At 39.0% G+C, this 19,887-nt stretch overlaps 1 protein-coding gene across 3 annotated transcripts in view; it reads left to right on the top strand.

The window, feature by feature from the left end:
• The first annotated feature begins 3,339 nt into the window (after positions 1–3,339).
• Positions 3,340–19,887, top strand: part of LOC124879994 (growth factor receptor-bound protein 10-like) — a 67,149-nt gene continuing 50,601 nt past the window's right edge. Inside the window, exons 1-3 of one of the 3 annotated variants that reach the window (XM_047384883.1) lie at positions 3,340–3,625; positions 6,020–6,124; positions 13,483–13,576. In XM_047384883.1, the coding sequence (XP_047240839.1) occupies positions 6,074–6,124; positions 13,483–13,576 (145 nt within the window). In that variant the 5' untranslated portion in view covers positions 3,340–3,625; positions 6,020–6,073. The remainder of the gene's footprint in view (positions 3,626–6,019; positions 6,125–13,482; positions 13,577–19,887) is intronic. The other 2 variants (XM_047384884.1, XM_047384885.1) reach the window with 2 other exon arrangements.

The following is a 19,887-nucleotide window of genomic DNA, read 5'->3' as shown; positions in this document are numbered from 1 at the left end:
CAAAATCAATCAATCACCAATAGTGTACAGGATATACAGAATCTCTCAACAATCATTGAAATAATCAGATTGCTACAAGTCTCAAATTAGGAAGCAGTTCCTCTCAAAGGTATCATAATGACAACTAGTATAAAAAACACCTGACACTAAAGCTACTGTCTTATTGTTTTATTTTGCCTTTTATGTTGGCATATCTAAAATGCTTTTTTATGTGGGTCCAAATGTGAAACAATTTGGTGAATTTTGTGAAATATCAAGTCCTGGCACAGACACGATTAAAGTTCATTATTTATAGGTTGCCTCCCTCAAAGATATGGCATGTGTATCTGGTTGAAAGATGTCAAATTTACAACGTGCTACACGGTAAGATGCTTTTTGCCTTGAGTTTTCTTCCCATAAATATTGATGGTTTGACCATCTTGAAAGTTCAATGGTCTGTACACAGTCTATGAGTACCCCCAGGTGGTCACATAATTATTATCTTAATTACCTGGAGGATACTCTGTGTTTGCCACTCCAAGCTTCAGCAAGCTGAGGTGAGTGACTCTTCACCAGTGCAGACAGAGTGTTTGCATAGCATGAGATCAAGTAGGGGATTATTGGATTATTGCCATGAAATATTTGAAGCACATATATGAACTTTTTTGCAGTGGCACCTGTGTGTGGTGAAAGTGCATCTCTAACTTGTGATGCACATTCTACTCCATTTTGTAACATTTACAAAAACATCTCTGGTAGCGTAGCTTAGCTGGAGATGAAATAATGTGTGCTACAGTATTAAGTGTATGGAAAGCTAATACTGGAGTTCTCCTTAGTAAGTCACTTTTTTTATAATATAGGACATACACCATAGTGTTAAGCGGCTATGATTTACAATAATGCATCTTTTTATGAGATGTTCATCCATAAAAATGTAAATTGAATGAATCACATTATTCACAAATAAACATGTCCACTCCTAAGTACATGTACTTAAATGTGCAGCCACCTTTGACCTCTATAAACTCAATAATTTAACCTTATAGACCTTCTTATCTTAAACTGTTTTAGACTAGACTCTGGACTGGATTTAGTTCGCTGATTGCACAGCCAAACATTACCGTCTGTGAGGGAAGAAACTCTTTGCAAGTGCCTGTAAACATAGGGCTAAAGAAAGTCCAATTTAACCCAAAAAAAAAAAAACACGGCACACAGCTTGAAAGGCTCAGTCTGATAACAAATTGCAATCTGTACTTCAATGACTGCAACTGTGAGAGAATTGCTACAGATGTCAGAGATGTTCTGCCAAGTTCTGTAGCTGAGTATAAGCACACCCATGTGATTTTGAGCTCCATATATGTTGGTTTACACAGGTCTACACAGAGGCCTGATTCTTTTTTAACACAGCCTGTACCTTTGACCTATTTACAGAGTGGTTTTGGATCATGCATGTGTACATTCACTATACTGCCTAAAGTTTCGGGTCACACCACCAAATGAATGAATTTTGGTATTCAAATCACTTCCATGGCATCAGGTGTATAAAGTTTGGTGTGGAGAATCTTGACTGGCCTGCACACAGTCCTGACCTCAACCTTCTTGAACACCTTTGGGATGAATTATAGCAGATGTTACAATTCTGGTTTTGTCATCTTTCTATGAACACACTCCTTAACCTTGTGGAGCATGTTTAAAATAAATTGGTACGATATGTGCTTGCTTTCTGGTCTTCTCAGCATCCTTTCACTTGAATTTTCAAGTAGCTGTTAAGTTTTTTTAATGGAAGACCAAGAAGCAGTGCATCCTAAAATACTATTCTGCACAGTAAGTTAGCTGTTCCATTACCTCCGCCAAGAAGGTTATGTTTTCAGTTGAGCTTGTTTGTCTATCTGTCTGTCTATTAGAAACTTTATGGAAAAGGTTACAGGCGACTTCTTATGAATATTTTCACCAGAGAAAGAATTCGGATCCAGGATTTTTTCCTATGGTGTCAGTGACCCTACGTTAGGTGGCGGAGGCATGCAGTCTCTGACTGTCTTGTTTATTATGAAACCATTGAACTCACCATGCTGCTTCTGAGTTCCCGTATGCGCTTCAGTTCTGAAAACGTATCTGATAGACTCGAAGTGCTGGAAAGTAATGCCAAGTCGAGATGCTGGATGCTGAGAGACTCTTACCAAAGAAGACTGAATGCTGAAGTTTAATAAAATAGGTTGCAAGAAAATAATTAGTCTATACACATTTGTGAAACCAGGTAAGTGCAGCTTTTTACTCTTTTTTAATTTAATCTCTAACAGGTTTATTTTTTTTTTGTAATTCTATGCTGTTCAATATCATAGCAAAAAAACAAAAAACTATTTTATATAAAGTCAAATTTGATTATTAAAATTAAATTTTTCATTTTGGCTGATCTCTCTTTTTTTAATTAAAATTGAAAATTGTGTATGATCTGATGTTTGTATGTATATGAAGTCCATAGAAGCAGTTTGAATGAATCAAGTCTTTTAAAATCTCCCGCTTCTCCCTCACCTTCGCGTTGTGAACGCTAAAGATTAGTTCGTGCTGCCCATTCAAATCCGTGTACTCGACACCGTTTTCCACTCCGTACCACTCCAGTTAAAAAGGGCGGGTTACTTATTTGAAGCAGATCTTTCAGAGTTGGTCTTGCTCTTTCTAAAACCTCCTGTTTCGACTGAATATCCAGTTAAAAAAAAATCTTTTTCCAGACCCCTGACCTCTGCGTAGGTAAAAAGTACATAGCGACTGCTGTTAGCTGTCTGTGCCTATGAGGCTCAGCACTGCCCCCTGTCAGTACAGCATGGTACTTTTTGCCTCACCCTGTCCATTTTCACTGCACATTTATATTAGAATAAATAAATTAAAGCCAGCATTTATTTTGGCGATATGAAGAGTGACAGCGATGGGTGTGCGCCAACTCCCTTGCATCAGTGTGTGACACAGCGCCATCCGTGGTGAGGCACAGCTAATTACCTTGCCTTTCTCCCTTGTAATATTTCAACAATGCTTAAACTCAGCAATTTTGACCATAAAAATGTTGAAATCATACAGAAAACCAATTTAGAAAACAGTCAAGTGGACAAATTGAGTTTCTTTTATTATTGCTGGGATTTCACTTGTAATGATGACAGGTGTCATGGCACCCCTGACAGCATGTCGCCGTTTCCAGGGAAGGCCATGTTGACCCTCAGGGGGTGTGTCGAAGCGGAGCCACGTTGATCAGTGACGTAGCAGCGTGTAAGATAAGTTAAGATATGTTTTGCAGTGCAGTAAGCAGGGCGGAGCTGAGAAAGAGGAGGCTTCCAGCCAGTGTGTGTAAGGGCGAGACTGACGAGAGTCAGCTGGCCAAAGCGCAGAGAGGGGGCGTGGAGTGGGCGTGGAGTGGGCTCAACTTGTGTATGCTTGTGCGCGCGAGTAAAAGAAGTGAGCGCGTGGATGTGCGGTTTGTACGTGCGCGAGGGCAGCGCTTCGGGGGACAAGGTGAACACGGCGGCGGACAGAGGTTTTTTGGGGGGTGGGAAGCAGTTTGTGCCGACATTCAGACGAGGAAAGTTGAAGCGTTAACCGGGTGTTGAAACGTCGTGCGTCCTGGACACGAGCTTGAACTACGTGCTGCCCTTTCATAACCGTAAGCACTTTGTGTATTTGTTTAATCTACATAGCAGAGCATATTCTTAAAGTCAGAGGCAACCATTCTGCTCGGTCACGTAGGGGCGTGCAGTGGAGCTATAGCCGCGTTTACTGACGTTTTTAGTGTAAGAAATTAAACTTGACAGAACACTTTTATATCATCCTCAAAAGTGTGAGATTAAACGAATGTCTTGTTAATTTTGTACTTTGAATGATAAAAAGCACAGAGACCTTTTGCAGAATTATCCAAAGTTTAGAAAATATTGGAAGGAGTTTGCACTTTTTATTTCATTGTTAATATTGTATCTGTGTCAGAGTGGTGTAATGATTATTTCATCCGCAGCGGTGCTTCCTGAACTAATGCCAGGCGTTTTCATGAACTAGTAGCATGTTAAGGAGCTACTCCATGGAGGACGAGCTAGTTGTGTGTTGATGATTTGTATTCTGAAGTAAAATCTCTATGATGTGTAACATCAATCATTCTGCCCTGCTGGTGCAGCAAGATCACCCTTAGGTTCATTTTTCTCTGTGCTGTTTTGGCAGAAATACACCCAGTTTGAAGGACTGAGTGTGGACAAACACTCTAGCAAGTGTGGCATTATTAAGGTGCTTCAGAGTCCATTAAACCTGTTGGTGGCCCCGTATCACTAGTAAAGCTGAATTATTCTCTTTCTCTGCAGGAGGAGCCACAAATGTCACTAAATGTCAAGCCCTGACAGCTTTGGCTTAGCTTTCAGGCTTATTAGACTTGCACATACAATCAGCAGGGCTTGCCCTTTCAACCAGCAATTTGATTGGTGTGAGCAGCCTGATCCTGTAGAGGAAGAACATGTAAGACTCAAAACTGGACACAAGTGGGAAGGAAAGTGGGGGGAAGGCATGCAATTATCAGGAGTGGAGATGGTGTCTTTTTTCAATGTGTGTCCAACTGTGCATACACATTTGGACACGCATTCTCAGTCAGCGAGAGCAACCTAAAGATAGCCGAGCCCCTGTGGAAACAGTAATTAGTGGGGTGAAAGGAGGAGGTGGGGGTAGTGGAAGGATTATTGTTTGACCATTTGATATCTTATATAATGACCTGACCTGTACAATAGAGAAGCACTGACAGGAAGATTATAGGGAAATCAGTCAGAGAGTTGGCTAGGGAGATGCAATGCTTAGTGTGCATGTGTAGTTTGCTGCATGAACTGCATCCAGCACATTGTGGAAGTACAGGTCTGAAAAGTTCCTAAATGAGCTCAGAGCTTTCTATGAACTCAGCCAGGCGGATGGTGAGGGTTTACGACAGCTGGTTGAGTGGATTTTCATGGTGATTAGTTATTTCTAACAGTCGGCAAAACTTTCTACTCAAACAGCTCCATTACTTTTTTTTATTAAACACAAACAGAACAGTTACTCTTATTTTTGATAGACGTAAGCAAAAACTTAAAATAAACACCAGCAAAATTTAGTGGTAGTTTTCAAGCGCAGTATATTCTAACATTTTGATGCTTTGCTCTTTGCAGATTGACACACATAGAACAACTTTTAGCTGGGCAATTAGTCAGCCTATCTGCTCAGGTAGCCAGCCTTTAGGTAGCAGTTGTAGCTTAAGAATTTAGCTTTAAAACAGTGTTATTTTAATAAAAGGGATAGATTAGTTTCCATCTCATTGACAACTTTAAACAGTGGGAAGGATATGAGGGAAAATGTTTGTGGCTTTGAATCCATAGCATTCTAAAATCTTGACAGCAGTAACCAGCCTGTACCTAATGACCACAGAAATCTGGGGCAGGAATAAAGAGCTTCATATTTAGGGGAGTTAAATGAGATTTACTCTTTACTTAAAAGCAAACTCAGGATTTAATGTTGACTATGCGAGAGTCACAAACACACATCTTGTAGTTTCTAACCCCCAGCGGATAAGAAACTAGCTTACTGCTTTGCTCCCACCACCCTTTCTGCTTCCTCAACAAGCTGCAGGTGGTGAGTGGTCATATGTTGCAACTTGGAGGAGGTTTCTTATTTAGTCCTAAGCCCCAGGCTTTGTTTAGGGACTGACTTGTGTTTGTGTGTGTGTGTTTGTGTGTGTGTGTTTGTGTGTGTTGAAAACAATGGCTGTGTTTATACTAGACTCAACGTGTACATGCACCTCGATGCTCTCACAAATCATGCTCACATACAGGCTTTCCCTTTAAGTTGGAGATGAGTGTAGGGTTTTGGATACTGGATGCCAGTTTTACAAAGTTGCTCCGGGCAAAGATCCCAACATCCATATGGTTGTCAGGTTTAGAAAGGTCTTTGACATCATTCTTTCTGGAGGTTTTTCTTCTTTCCCTCTAATCATTATCCTGTCAGTTTTAGGCTTGCTTTGTCTCATTTATTTGCTGTGCTGCTCCTCCTTGTGCAGGTTGCTTGCTGAGACCAGAGGGTTTCCTGCAAGAGGGAGCACAAGGCAAACATCATGGCTTTAGCAGGATGCCCTGACTACTTTTTACGTCACTCAAACTACCAGGTAAATATTTAATAAGCTTTGTGCTTGTTTGCGTTGCAGTGGTGCAGAGTGTGAGTCAATGTGTTGAAGTAGTGTGGCTCTAAAGTTCAGTTTCCTTGAAACAGCAACCTGAATTCCAACCTGAATCGATTGAAAACTGGTTAATTTTTGTTTTAGAACTCTACAACTTAAATGTGGTTACAGCTTCGATTACATTTTTGGGATTTTTCACTCTACAGGAAGAATGTCTTGTTTAAATTACTTGTACCGGCAATATGGTGCTCTGATTTGCAGCTCAAGATACTGAGGTGAAGGTCTTAGATTCACAGCTATTTAAAAATTTCGTTTTTTTCTTTTATTACTGTCGGACCTGGTTAACATCAAAATAAATGTACTATTTATATCAGCAACTTTAAAAAGCCAGGAGAAAAACTAGAGATGCACTAATCATCAATCAGAATTGGCCAATTTTTGTGATTGGCAGGTTACGCTTTTTCATCAGAATTAGAAACTCCAATATTTCTTCTGTTTTTGGTCTGCGAATGAATCAATCTACAGCAAATCCTTTGATGCACTTTATTTTTGAGTACAATAAAAGGTAAGGGTCATAATCTGGTAATTCTTTCTTTGTCTGTTTGATTCAAAAGTACTTTCTCTGTCAAAGGGGCTGCAGTACATATTTTCTCCTCTTTGTTTCACATTCCTTAATAAAAATCTGAACTGGTTGATATCAAAATTTGCAGCACAGACCTCAAAGAAAACGTTATCAGCTACTTGCAGCTTGCCATCAAAATGTTAACACCTTTCAATCGATAAATGAACTTAAAGATTTTATTTCCTGCTTTATATTTTGTCAAGCTATAAAAGTATCCTTACTACCAGTAAGGCTTTGCAAAGGGAAAAGCTTTGTTTAGATGAAAGCTGAACAGTGCCAATGAGCTTGGTGAACCATCTTAAAGCCTGACAATTTAATGTTTGAGATCGGGTAAAAATGTCAGTAATGCCCCTGCATCTGCGAAAGTGAAAGAGTAAACACACCCCTAATAATAAAATGGGTAAATATTAGCAAATACTCGACCTAGACTTGATTGTGTCAGAATAACAAAATAAGACAATAAAACAGCTACTTTCTCTAAGCCCAAGGGTCTTGCAGATTTTGGTGTGGGTTTGCAACACAAATATTCTCTTGAAGCCTCTGTTCTAAAGTTTACTTTTTGACATTGGTTAGTACTCAGCCACGAGGGGGTCAAAGTAACAAAAATTTACTTGAAATGAATTAAAGGTATGACATACTGAACATGGTAAAATTGAGTGCCGTAAAAACCAACATGTGATTAATATCGCCTCTGTGAAGATTAGAATCCGTGAATTAGGAGGTCATTAAAATAACATGGTACATATTATTATTATTATAATGTTATAGATATTAAGGTTATTAAATTTAACGTTGCTTGTTTTCATTCACCGCCTTGATTTTAGCGCCTCCATTTTTACCACTTCGGTTTTATCAATCATCGCGTTCACCGTGTTATTTTTGTTACATATCGGAATATGGCAGAAGCCCTTGTAGTCCATGACCCACAGTTTCCCATGATTCATTGTGGGTCGAATAGGATTGGTGGAGCTCGGCAGCAATGGCGGACGATGGTGGCAAAAATTGTGAATAGAAATGTAAATTATACGCTTTCCGTGACCACAAATAAACGTTTAAGATGCTTTTAAGCAAGAATGTAAGTTTGTTGAACTCAAATATCTACTCAGTTTATTAAGATTGTTCCCAATAAATAAAAAAAAAGGGGTTCGTTGTTTCTTTGCGCTGACAGCTGTGAGTTGACCGTGCAGCGTTCCCTCTCTCTTCCGGAGAAGGTGTCTGATTCCCGGTTCATCGTGTTAAAGAGAGACTGAGGTAGAAAGTCTGGAGACAATCTGGGCGTTCTTCGCTTGTGACTCCCTGCGGCTCCACTCTGTGACCAACAATATCACTGCCGTAGTATTGAAAATGCATGCAAATGGCTATGGACTACAAGTCCATACTCCGCTGTCGCGTCAGGGCTGCTGCCGTATTCCGATCTACCAGAAGTAACAAAATTACCGTGAACGCGATGAATGATAAAACTGAAGTGGTAAAAATGGAGGCGCTAAAATCAAGGCAATAAATGAAAACGGGCAACGTTAAATTTGATAACCTTAATATTTAAAACATTAATATTTACCATGTTATCATTTGTCCCCCGATTTCACGGATTCTAATTTTCACAGAGGCAAAATTAATCACGTTGGTTTTTACGACACTCAATTTTACCATGTTCAGTATTTTACACCTTCAGTTCATTACAAGTTTATTTTTGTTAATTTGACCCCTCATACTCAGCAGCTCCTTAGCAGAAAAAATAACAACCAAAACATAGGACCTGTTGTCCTAGTTTGCACATAGAACATTTGTCAAAGCAGATATACTAGCTTGTTCTGACATTAATTAATGAGCGATCTGTTTAATAAAGCATTTTTAGTGGATCTAAAACAAATAACTTTTAAATTACAGTTAAACAGACTTAGATTTTTTTTCATTGAGCCTTATATTTCATAATTGCCATTTTCCCCTTATTTTAAATCACAGCTTTAAATCCCAAGAAATTGTTCATCAAAAGCAGACTAGGCTCAACCTGAATGGACACCTTTTAAAAGTGTTTCAGGACCAGAGTCTGTTATTTCCCATATCAAATACCACCTGGGGTAATTTCTTTGCATTAACAACTTTTTTTGCTCCAAAATATTTCAAGAATCTCTATAGTAGACAAGGGATTTTTATGGTTTAATCTTCAGACAAAATAACAGTTTTACTCTATCATACTTCCATAACAATTTTAAAGAAAAATCTAAAACATAATTTGTTGTTATTTAGAACCGATAAAACATTTATTCCTGCTGCTGCTATAATAGGGTAACTTTTATTTACATTCAGCCAGAGAAAGCTCCGATCACCCGGACTCTAACTCTGGCATATCCTTAGGACAATAACCACAATGATGAAAAGATTTCGCAGTTTTAAAAACACAACTTTGTAAAAACCTTGATTCACCTTGATACCTGTAACCAGAACTTGCTTATTTTTATAACATCTTTGCCAGCAAGGTTTGATTATGTGAGATGCTGCTGGAATAGGTTTAAGGCTTGAGTTATGGACTGCATAAATGTTTGTCATTAAAAGGACGGCCTCTAAGATATAGTTCTGCAAACCTCTCATATGGTGAAATATGGCACCGGATCTATAAAAGAGGCTACAGTCCTCGATGCAGCCGTCACTGGTTCGAGTCCTGGCACGTTGACCATTGCTGCATACTTCCTGCTCTTTCTCTCTCTGTTTCCACCCCCCATTTCCTGTTGGGACACTTACAAAATAAAGGCCACTAGTGCCAGAAAATCTAATTTATATTTTATCACCCTTTACTCTGGCAGCATGTAGCAATAAGCGGTACCTCCCCTACCTGTCGCTGTGTAGCCGACTAATGAAGGCTTCTATACGTTTTCCTCACTTGCAAGAAGGTCAAATTTTCCTATGTATAGAAATATTTCTCACTGTGAAAAACCACACTAATCAGCCAGCTGAATATTGTATAAAATATTATATATATATTATATATATATTATATGTGTATATATATATATATATATATATATATATATATATACACACACACAGAGCGTCACAGCAACACAACACACTCAGACCCATTCCCAGTGTCCAACTCTTGCAGAATGAGTCCTTTGTTTTTCTGCTTGGATTTTCCCTCTCCACTAACCTGAAGAATTTGGCTAAACAGCATTGTGGAGCTCTATAAATAGAACTCCTAAACAAACAACATTAACAAGCCCGGGACTTTGCTATGTGACAGGCTTGGGATTGACATTGTGATGTCTTACTGCGACCGAAGGGATGAGGGAGGTGACGTAATGTCAGCTGCCTTATTTCTCTGGGTGGAGGTACAAGCGGGAAGACTCCTGCTAACCCAAACCATGGGACCGCATAGCTCCTGTTGGGCTGACATTAAGTTGGATTGGGTCTCTTTAGCTGCCAGAAGGGCCTTTGCACAAGGAACACTGCAGTGAATAGTGAATTGAGTCTCCACAGAAAACATTCCTCCAACCTACACGTAGTGCACAAAAAACAGATTTAGGTTGTTAAACAGAGAGCAGCTGGATATAACATTGCTGGGTGTTCTTGTGTAAAGTTTGCCAATTGAGATGAGACTCCATGTTCCCTCTTCCCCGTGGAGCTTTTCTCTGGGTGTAGTTTGTATAGATAAGGAGCAAATGAGCCGTTCCTCTGTGAACTTACATAATACTATACATAACGCTGGGGATGTTTGGGAATCTGTGCACCGTTCCAGTCCCGTCTCCAATGTGTGTGTTTCAGTCGGTCTGTCTCAGTGAAAGCTTTAGACCGGTGCAAGAGATGGTATCAGATTGATCCGGCTGTAACTCTTTCTTTCTCTCTTTGCAAATCCACCTTTTTGTGCATAGGTTTACATTTGTGAATTTGGAGTTCTGAACCAAAAGGTTTTCAGTGACTTGCAGCTTAGTTGAGTTGTGGCTTTAGCTGTTCAGAAAAGGCTAGAAAGAAAGAAGAAAGGCTGAACAGTTTAAAAATAATTAGGGTTTTAATACAGTTTGGAAAAGTTGGACATTTGATTTCGGTAAGTATGAAAAATATTTCTATTTTCGCACTTTATTCCCTATCCCATCTGGAAATCAGTCTGGAAATTTAGGACATCTCTGAATACATCGCTTGCGGACTTTGGTGCTTTTGTGCAGAGGTGACAGTGGCTAAGTTAAATTTTTCTACTTTCAAGGAACCTGAGCCTCAGATTCACTGAGAGAAGTTTGCAGAAAGTATGTAGATGATGGTCTTGGGTGACAGGTGAGACGTTACAACTTCTCCTAAATCTAGGAAACCTTGTGTTAATCCAGTGAAAGGGTTTTGTTATGCTCTGAAATGAGGACAAAAAGTAAATTAAGGTAAAGACCGTCAGCTTTTCCCATATGTTTCGGTGATGTGGCAGTCTGAAAATTTCCAGGCTTTTTTTGCACAAACATAACAGGGCTTGAAAGACATTTAAGCCACTCCTGTGAAGCATTTTGGATCCATTCATTCAGTTGGTTTCTATTCCCGCTTAATGCTAGTTAACATCACAGGTTCAGTGGGTATATTCAGAGGTCCCTTAAACAGCCCAACCTGCATGTTTTTGGACTAGGCACTACTAAATGTAGGGGTAGTTTTCAAATAAACATGCTTATTGTGCAGACTATCATGTTTTATTGTTTTTCATAAAGGACTCAGTCTAACCACCAGTTTTTTGCTGGCTGATTAGTGTGGCAAACTGCTTGGTTGGTTGCTTATCAATACCATATCACTTGTTGTGTGTTTTTTGAGTGAGAAATATTTCAAAACAACCAAATTTGTCATTCTTCTAAGTGAGGGAAAAGTATAGAAGCCTTTATTAGTTGGCTGCGCAGCAACAGGTGTGGGAGGGACAGTGTTATGTTACATGCTGCCAGGAAAAAATGGTGATGAAAAATGTGGTTTTAAAACCATACCTTTTTTAAAATTTAAACCAGTAACCAGCCCATAGTGTGGGAAGAAACCAAAGTACTCAGAGGAAACACGTATGCAGTGAGAGGACATGCAGACCTCCCACAGAAAGGCCCTAGCGTGGAATCCAACACAGGGCACATATCGCTGCCCTGCTCAAACATGCTTCATCAATTTCATTTTAAAATTGAAAACAGTTTAGATGCTGAAACACAATAGGGCTCCTTTTAAGAGCAAGACTCAAGGTTGGTCTACAGTTTTTTGACAGCAACAGTGTGACACAGCAATAAAGCACCCTTCACAAATATTGGCGCCACTGGTGAAGATGTCCGAAACCCCCTTTTTAAAAAAAAAACCCAAAAAAACCTTGTTATTGAGACTTGGAGGAATAAACCTTAATGACCTATAAATGAAACCAGCTGCCTGCAATGAAGCCATAAAAAAACAAGTTAAAAATGCAAGTAGGAATAAGATTTTTTTGTTTTTCGTCATCAAACTATAAGCCCACGAGGCTGCATCTGAAGAACATCTAAACGGGTACCATCCACATTCCAGCATCAATTCTGCTACTTTATTTTCAATGTTCAACAACTAGAACACATCTCTTAGCATGGTTGTAATAATAAACCAAAATTCTAAGCGTAAATAAACGTTTTGTAATTGTCGGGTCAGTTACTGCTGTTTAGGTAAAGCCCAGGGCAAAACGTAAAACCACTTCAATGCTTTTTCATGGGGTCCTTAAAACTGTAGAGTCAGTGAAAGTGCATCAGAGTTCATTCCAAAAGGTTTATGGGGAATGCAGTCATTAAAATTCACTTTTATTGCAAGAGTGCTTCAAGTTCAGGGGTCTTTTTTTGCGTTGACTTGTAGCTACATGTTAACAGTGCTGCTGCTGATAACTCCTACTTTTTGTTCTACCTCAAACCCCCTGCAGTGTACACAGTTACTGCCTTGTGTCCTGATGAAGGCAGTCTCTGCAGTTCTGATGTAGGACTGGGCACTGTTATCAAAACCTGAACCTTAAGTATTCCTGTTGATCTTTTTATCAGCATTTTCATATTTTGTCCTAATTTTTAAAAAAATTGCTATGCACTTAGAGGGAGCATTATATTTGCTTGCTGCAGCTGGTTTTCAGTGGGAGTTTAGAGGAGCTGCTGTACCTCAGTCCTAGCTAAAGCTTGCAGTCACACCACAGGCCCAGCAGCCTAGCTGTCTTCCTTGGAAAGCTTTTGGCTGCTCCTTTGAGCTATAAATCTTGGTCCTGGCATTTATGGATGTTTTCGAAGCACAGAGGAGAGATGTGAGCTGGTGTGTATATGCCGGTGTTCACAACAGGACTCCTGGCCACGAGCAGTTCCTGGAAGCAGCTCTTCTGCGTTCTTCTTTTTCCTGGAAAAGGGGAGATTTAAAATTTGGCTTTTTGTCCTCTCTGTTTGACAGCTTTCTCGCCTCGAAGCTGTTTCAAATTAGATAGTGTGTGAGGAACTTGACATTGTGTCCCTAGATGTGACCATGCTGTAGATGTTCTGTTTATTTGTTTTAGCAATAGATGTGCTGATGTAACTGAAACTCTGCAGGGCATATTTCATGTTTGTATGGAATTGAGATGGCTCTTAAATTAATATGTCAGGGTTAGAATGAACATTAACTTGGTGTTGCTCGAGACCAGAGCCATGAACCAAGATTTTTGTTTTAACCATTTGAACCCATTGTTTTTTATCCTTCAGTAAAACATCTAGCATCATTTCTAAATGAAGGATTATCCTTGGTATCTGACTTTTCTTGGCAGGAAACAATGGAGCGCACTTCCTCTCGCAGGCCCGAGGAGCTGATAGTTTCTGGCTTTCACCGCTCAGCCGGTCAAGCTTTGCCACAACACCATGGTAACGTCCCTCTCTCCTCCACATCCAATCTGTACTAGACCATTTGACAACTTTTATTATATCTGATTTAAAAACAAATTGAAGTACAACTGATTAGGCATAATGCGTTGTGTTGGTGCAATATGCTTCTGGGTGCGTGACACAAGTTACATCCAGTGTTGTGCACGTCCACAAGAGCTTGTTCAAAGTTCAGATACCGCAGATTAGGTTCAAGCTAATTGATTTAATTTAACAGCTCCTCTGTTATCAGTGGCTAAATAAACTGTAGTTTAATACAACTAAATATACAGTAAAGCTACTCTCATGCACAAATGCACTACCTGTCAATTGATTGAGAAAGTGTGTCCGAGCTTTTGACTGGTAGTGTATGTCTGTTACCATTGTAAGAAAGCAGAAAACTTTTGAGGAAAAGTGTTTTAACTTCTGTCGTTTTCAAGGTACTGTAGGCGTGATGCTCTAACTTCATAAAATCAGCAGACTAAATCTTTTCTGTTTTATAAAAGCCCACATGCACACAGTGGTCACAAAGTCAACAAAGGCAGCATTATGCTAGGAGTACACAAATGTGTGGAACAGCCTGACCACACAGCAAATAAACCAGTTTTTGTTATCCTTGTGGGGAAATAAGGACATTTTTTGTGTGTGTGTGAATCAGCTAGTGTCTGCCCTAAAAGTCTTTGTTCATTCGCAAACAGAATATTGTTTGATGTCGTCACAATGAGCTGCGCTCAGTTGTTCCTCAAGTTTAATCAAAAGGCCTTTTGAAGCTCAAAGTTTTCTGAGAGCATCACTTTCTGATGATCGTACTCATTTCAATGAATTTTTGCACATGGGCAAAAGTATTTAGAAGCAAATTTCAAAATAACTTGGTTGACTAAAGGCCTATACAGTTAGATATAAGGTATAACAAGAGGCAGATTTATTAGAAGTTATGTTCTAGTTTTTTTGACCTGATGCAAAACGAACAATTCTGATTTCCCAGATATGTGTGAGGTAGGCATTGATAAGGGTTACATTTCTGTTGTAGAAAGTATTTCTCCATTGTTTTAGTGCTCTGAAACAAATTTTAACTTGTACGCACAGGAAAACCAATAAATAGTTGCTGCTTTGCAAATAACATGGTCATAATTCTTTTTTTTTTTTTCACTGTGCAGTAAATATTTTTGGGAAACAATATATTTCTCTGGCAGGTTGTTCCAGTATTGTACAGCTTTTTTTCCATCAGATTTTTACACATCACCTCCTCTTTTAACTGCTATCTACATGGAGCCAAAAATGTGATGGCCTACTTAATGCTTGCTGACTTCCTAGAAGTTCCTCACTCTAATTGCCTGTCTTTTATACCATCTAGGAAACTGTCTCCCCCAATCTGTTCATGCTCTGTTCACCAGATGGAGAGGTTATTGAAAAGGCTTAAACTCCCCCAACTCACCTCACCGTACACACACTCACAACTACATCATAAATCCTTTCAACTAATGTGGAAAATTGTAAGATTAACTAACCTGAGGCCAGAGTTGTTTTTTTCTTTTTTTCCCATATGAAAGGGGATGGAGGGTAGAGGATGGGGTCTTTATAGAAGCCTGCTGGACCGCCCGCACAGTGTAGAGAGAACATTTTAATAAGTGGGGCATAGGTCTGACCTTTCCATTATCTCCTCCACTGAGGAGATAAAGGAAGGTAAAGCAGATTCTTACTCCTTAAACAGGCAGATGAATCACTGGTATCAGGTTTTCACAGTCACACAATACATTAGAGCTCCAGGTCAGAGGACTTCAGGTCAGATTTACTTATCTAAATGCTTAAATATTCATAATATTCTTTTAAGGCAGCAACATTCTATTTTTTTCCACCATGCCTTGTTTAATTTTCTATATGTATTAAAAGCAATCTTAAACATGAACAAGTCAACAAGTCAGGAACAGAAAAAGTAAAATGATCTCTTCAATCTCTGTAAATTACAACTGATATTATTATGAGAGATTGTAGGTGTTGTTTTGTGTTTCAGGTTTATTGCATAGATGCAATGAGATCTGTGGACAGTTTTTAGCCTCTGGTTTGTATAAAGCCCTGATCTGCTAATACTGATTTAATTAGAATTATAATTAATAAATTATTATAAATTAATAAAATATTTTTTCTTGCCTTCCTACTGTAAGCATTTATTTATCATTTACACTGTATTAGGGGCAGATCAGATACCTTATTGGATTTCAGAAATCCTGTCCCTGTAAAACAGGATTTTAGGAATTTATGAAATGGACTCAACATTTTAAACTTAAACTGTCTTTAGCATGCCATATTAGCAATTTAGGCAGTTAGCACAGCATTACCGTTAACAGCCTTCTCCATGTGTATTTCCTGGAGAATATAAATTCTTACCCTAGCTCAACAGAATAAAATGGAGCTTAAAATGCTGTCGTGTGTTTCTTGTATCCCCTTCGCCAGTTCTATAAAACATCCTGAAGATGGATGCAAATTGATGTTGGATGGCTTCTACAAAATATGATGCCTTTTGCTGTTCTGCTCTTTAAAGAAATGCTGCTTTTTGGCTTGCTCTGTGTAGTTACAAAACAGTGTTTCCTTAATAGGAGTGATGGGTGGCACTCTTTAGTTTCCACACCATTGCTGTCTGTACCTTTCATGTCTAGAAATATTTTAAAAAGGCAGTTTTTTTCTTTCTTTTTAGCATGGGAAATGTTGCAGCCTCTAAACAGCCAATTGATTGGCAGTGGGCAGCTACAGGTTTGGGGAGGGGCAGAGCTGCATTTCTATATGCTCCATGCACCCACGGGGCATGCTAGCATATCTTCTTGGTTTTCATTCATAGGGACTTAAATCCGTACCAAAACAATGTGATGGTATATTCTAGTGGTTCTGAAACAATACGTTTTCATAACCTGTAGCCTTTAAACTGGGAACCTGCCCATGCCTTAGCTGAACCTATTTGCCTGTGTTGATCACATGTAGTAGGGGCTCAGGCCCTGCTGGTCAAATATGTTGCATGTTCCAACATGTAAGCTGGATATATAGGATCTATCCAGCATAATTACAGAATACATATATGCACAAGATCAAGTAATGGCCAGACTGATGACATATATTGCTTGCCATTGTTTATTTACATCATGCTGTGCAAAGCCTTATTAATATACAGAAAAAACATGTGTAAAACTATGTATTTATTAGACTTAAGACCTGTATAAAATAAAATAAATATATCTCTGTGAAAAAGAATTCTGCATTTCCTATTTAAAAAGGACAATGAAGCAGCCAAAACAATTGGAAGTCTCCCTGAATTTTGCTCATTATAAAAGGGCTTGAGTGAAAAGGCAGTGGTAAAAGGCACTCGGGTAGATTTACTTTTTGGCTTTGCGCGACTCGGACACTTTACATCAGCCTCACTAATGGATTTGGTTTATATTTAGATCGCACTCCGCTCAGGTTGCGTGCCCTTCATTTATGATTGCCGTTTCGGTCTTCTTGATAACCTGACAGCATACTTTATTGGCAGCAAAGCTGACATGCACTACCTGCAACATAAAAACTATAGATGTTGTGTTTTGTTATTAAATTTAAGTATATTAGGTAAGCAAAAACAATCTTATTCATGCAAATAGTAACCTATGCATATGTTTCATAATAACATTTTAGACCCCAAAAGCATGATGCTCCAGCTTTCTGTACTGACCTCTAGACAGTGGTTAGAGATCAATAATTGCCGGTTTTTGTGGGTTCGGGTTGGTGTATTTTGGGATCCTAGAAGAATGAACTGTCCCGTTTTGCATGGCATGTCTTGTCAGATACTAACCAGACGGCTGCACCGAGTCCTTCACATTCCAGGTCAAACTTAATGGACAAGAGGGAGAAGGCATTTTCTTTCTATATGTCCTCTGGGTTCCCTGCATGAAGCCAACAGTGGGGTTTGGGCCAAGCCAGCCACAGGAGGGAGAGGAATACCAATGAAACCATCATTATCCCCCTAAAACAGGACAAGACTGTGTTTTTTATTTAAGACTCTGGTAGCCTAAATGATGAAGCACAGTTGGACCAGTGAGGTGACCTAGAGACGTGTGCATGGTGTGGGACCTCCATCTTAGCAGACATAAAATACCGATTAAAGGGTTTGTTCCCGCGTTTTGCCAAGACATCGATGAATTACACTTTTGAAGCAGGCCCATAGAAATCACACTTCACCAGTGGTAGCAGCTTATTTTTCAATTAAGTCTAGCAAAGCAATCCTGGACAGGAGTGAACATTTGCTGCTCCAAAGAGGCCTCAGTAAATAGAAATCTTCCAGTATTTTCCATAGAGTAAAATTACCTTAATTTGTGGCTCATTGCTCCAGGTTGATTACCAAGACTGGATTTTACAGTACCAGATGTTTTTCCTCTGCAGTTGACTTGGGTGTTTTTATTCTTGGAGCTATCTGAACTTTTCTCATGGATGACTTGGTCCTTAGTTGAACATGCATTCCATTAAGGGCTACAAACACTGTTTGGTTGTTTCATCTTACCTTATGTTGTCTTCCTGTACTGTAAAAGCATCTTTGTTTTACAGCACAGTTTACACCCAATTGCACTTGATGTTTGGCACAATGCACTTTATTTCTTCATAAGCAGAAATACAGAATAGTAAGTTGAGCAATCCTAAAGAAAAAAAAACAAACAAATTAGGCTCCAAATCAAGCCATACCAATCACTGGGCAATTTGATACTGCATCCCTAGTTCAAACCAACATAAACTGTGTTTTTATCCTGTGTTTAGTCTTAAAAGTTGGAGCTAGAAATAATGTCACACCTGAATTAAGCACATTCTAGTTACAAGTTGGAAAACAGTGGGATTTAGTGTCAGTTCTGGTGCTGCCAAATCTGAGCAGATACCAGTTTATTTGTACCTGTTTTATTTGTTCAAACAAAAAAAGTAGCATGTTCAAAAATAAATATTTCACTGCACTATGTATGAAGCTGGTCTGATCAGAAATAAATCGTCAGTAGTGCTAATAAATACTTATATCTGCAACTTTCACTACGTTCCATATGCATGGCAGCCATGTTGAATACAAAACTCTGGGCTGCTCAGCCAGCTTCAACTTTCCCAGTCAGAATTCCATATTGAGGGGGCATTCTTATTGTTTTCTCACTGGGAATTAGAAGACCTGACTTCAGAGTTAAAAGAAAAAACACCATTCCTTACCCCAATATATTAGACATTATAAGAAAAGGTATGAAAGCAGCTTTACATTATCAATGCAATGAATTTATTTTGCATAACACCTGGGCAACCTTACAGGCTGCCATTGCTTTCCCATACCCAAGCTGCCGACATTGTTTCTGATTGTGCATGAAGATTTACTATTTAGTTTCAAACGTTTGTTAAGAGAGATTATTTTCTGTAAATATAACATGAGTTTTAATTATAAAAAGCAATTATCTAGCAACATGTGTAAAAAATAAAATAAAATAAAAAATAGAGAAAAGAAAATCTACTTCAGACATTTTAATGTTGAATAATAGCAAAAACAGTAAAGAAAGCTGTGGATTCAATGTGGTGATATTTAAGTCTGGCTGCCTTTGTCTACTCTTGTTTTTAGCCCCTGTTCTTCTCTGGCCTGCTCACACACACACCCATCTCATGTCCCACTTATGAACCTGAACATCACTTGACCCTGTGTCCCAAACTGAGCAACGAGTCCTGTGATTTTTGGAACAGCAGCTTCTCTTCTGCTGTCTGTGTTCGCTACTTGTGTACAACACAGTCCAATATTTTCTTTAAAAAACTTGCATGACCTAAAGCATGTGTTCGTGTCCCATCCTTGTCCTGAATTATGCATGTATATTTGGTGTTTTGCTGTTCTGCTTTTTTTCTGAACATATAAGCCACCATATGCGATGGACGGACTCGTTAAAGCTCCCAAAGCCCAGTAATTTCTTCCTCCAGGAATGTTTGGAATTCTCTGAGCGGTGTTGGGCTGGCACTCACTGAGGACCTAAGGGCTTTAGACACATGCACACATACACAAATGCATGGAGAAAAACACCAGGGGACTATTGTAGAGTTTTAAAAGGGTTTACACCATCAATGTAAAGTTGTTTTTTTTTTTCCTTCAATGAGGGGAAATGTTTTCCATCCTGCTTTTATACTTTTTTTTTTCTGTAAGCCTATATCTTTAAATGGTAGAAGTGTGATTACCAAAAGAACATGTATTGTTGTAGGGTTAAAAGCAGCAACTAAAATGAGGTGTACTCTACAAACCTTTTAGGTCCTAGTCAATGTGAAATGCAACTCAAATAGGCATGCGTGGGCCAGTA

The sequence above is a fragment of the Girardinichthys multiradiatus genome, chromosome 13 (assembly GCF_021462225.1).
Source record: "Girardinichthys multiradiatus isolate DD_20200921_A chromosome 13, DD_fGirMul_XY1, whole genome shotgun sequence".
Lineage (NCBI taxonomy): Eukaryota > Metazoa > Chordata > Actinopteri > Cyprinodontiformes > Goodeidae > Girardinichthys > Girardinichthys multiradiatus.
Note: the sequence above shows the minus strand (reverse complement) of the source record. Positions and strands in the feature narration are given on the sequence as shown.